Source organism: Cryptomeria japonica, unplaced genomic scaffold (genome assembly GCF_030272615.1).
Source record: "Cryptomeria japonica unplaced genomic scaffold, Sugi_1.0 HiC_scaffold_134, whole genome shotgun sequence".
NCBI lineage: Eukaryota > Viridiplantae > Streptophyta > Pinopsida > Cupressales > Cupressaceae > Cryptomeria > Cryptomeria japonica.
Window position 1 is genome coordinate 919 of NW_026728956.1, and position 1,810 is coordinate 2,728.

The 1,810-nt window shown below is 35.0% G+C and overlaps 1 protein-coding gene across 1 annotated transcript; it reads left to right on the top strand.

Moving 5' to 3' along the window:
* The first annotated feature begins 230 nt into the window (after nt 1–230).
* LOC131866217 (uncharacterized) lies at nt 231–1,310 on the top strand. The gene is made up of 5 exons (XM_059215424.1): nt 231–374; nt 476–553; nt 673–741; nt 1,031–1,120; nt 1,226–1,310. The coding sequence occupies exons 1-5, from the start codon at nt 240–242 to the stop codon at nt 1,286–1,288; spliced, it is 435 nt and encodes a 144-aa protein (XP_059071407.1). The 5' UTR covers nt 231–239; the 3' UTR covers nt 1,289–1,310.
* Nucleotides 1,311–1,810: the final 500 nt, after the last annotated feature.

Sequence of the window (1,810 nt, forward strand, 5' to 3'; positions counted from 1 at the left end):
CAGTTCAGCATCCTGATATCATTTGTGAGGCAGCTTCACGGACCATATCAGCTATTCACTCTTTGAGTAGCCTCTTGGTTTCTCAAGCTGCGTCAGTAGCTCAGCCTACTTTTGATGGTAGCGGTGCATCGGGTGGTGCTGACACGTCATCCTCGGCTCCACACATATGCATGCCACATAGTTGTGTCATGTGTGGGCACGTATGCTTGGGTCCAATTGGACAGCCCATTGATCCTGCTATGGACAATGCAGATTACGAGGTGCATGAGATGCATGATGCACCAGAGGTTATTACACAGACTGGAGGATACCCTGGGGAGTCCTCACATGCTAGAGGCGAGGAGGCACCGTCATCATACATTGATGATGTATTGGTAAGATTTGTGTTTTCACAGTTCATGTTATATTTTAATTAAATATTTATAAATTAGATAATATTAAGTACTAATTTTTATTTACATGGTCTATTTAACAGTTGATGACCGAGGATGAGTTGAGACAGATTCAAGAGGGCACCTTGTCGACCATTTCATTTGGCCTCGATAGCTTGACGGTACATATATTATTGCACCTAGTCATTTGTATTTTATTGTACATACATGCTCATCATTTATATTTGTATTAATTAGATTATGTAGTAACTTGCATGTATATCTTATTTTACTCTTGTAGGGCACAAGCAGCACGAGTGCGGTGCAGTGTGATCTAGGATCTGGTAGTGCAATTGGAGACAAGGGAAAGGTAATTGAATGCAAATATGATTGAATGAATAGTTTGAATAACTTATAGTGATTATACATGTCTAGACATAGATTGATAGTTTCATATACTTGTTGTGTATATATACAGAGAATCCTTGGCTTCACATCCTTGATGACTACACCCAGTATACCTGAAGAAGAAGAAGAAGAAGAGATGCCTCGAGTAAATGTGTGTTTATTTTATTTTTTGATTAGTAGATATAATTTGTTATTATCAGTGACAATTATATGCTAACTTGTATCAATGTCATGTTTCTAAACATATGTAGGTTGTTTATGAAAATATTCAAAACATACCTCCTCTACCGAAGACATACATCAAGAGTCCTGCAAAGCTGAAGAGAAAACGTGGAGATGAGGTAAACATGAATAGTTCAATTAAATAGTTCATTTTTATGTTAACTTTTCGAATGTGAATTATATAATATAACTAATATTAATCATGGTTTGTTTTTCTTGTGCAGGATCCTTCAGAGCCGAGCAGTGCGGCGAAGAGGATCGATTTTGATGATCCATCAGCAGCTTAGGATGTTATAGATAGTTTTGGGATTCTTACGTGTCTAGTTGGCATGTATATTTTGTATATGGACATACATTCACATATTTAGACATACATTTTGTTTCAGTTGGTGTTTATGCCATATTTGTGTATGGACATACATTTGTAATCATTCGACATTTTTATATATACAGAAGTTGATATTCGATCATATAAATTGTTGCTCATCTGTGTGTGGTGTTATCATGGAAATCTTTAATCTTCATTCCAATAATTAACAATGGTTAATAATGGCTATTTAATGAACAATACAATTCATTTCATTTCATCGTAAGTGTTGTTTTTATAATGAACAATACAATTCATTTAATGAACAATACAATACAATTTATTTAATGAACAATACAATTCATTTAATCAACAATACAATAAAATTCATTCAATGAACAATACAATTCATAAACAATACAATTCATTTAATGAACAATACCCTATGCATGCTCCGGTTTTTCCCCCCCACTCGATCGAACGCTCGAGGTCATACTCTATC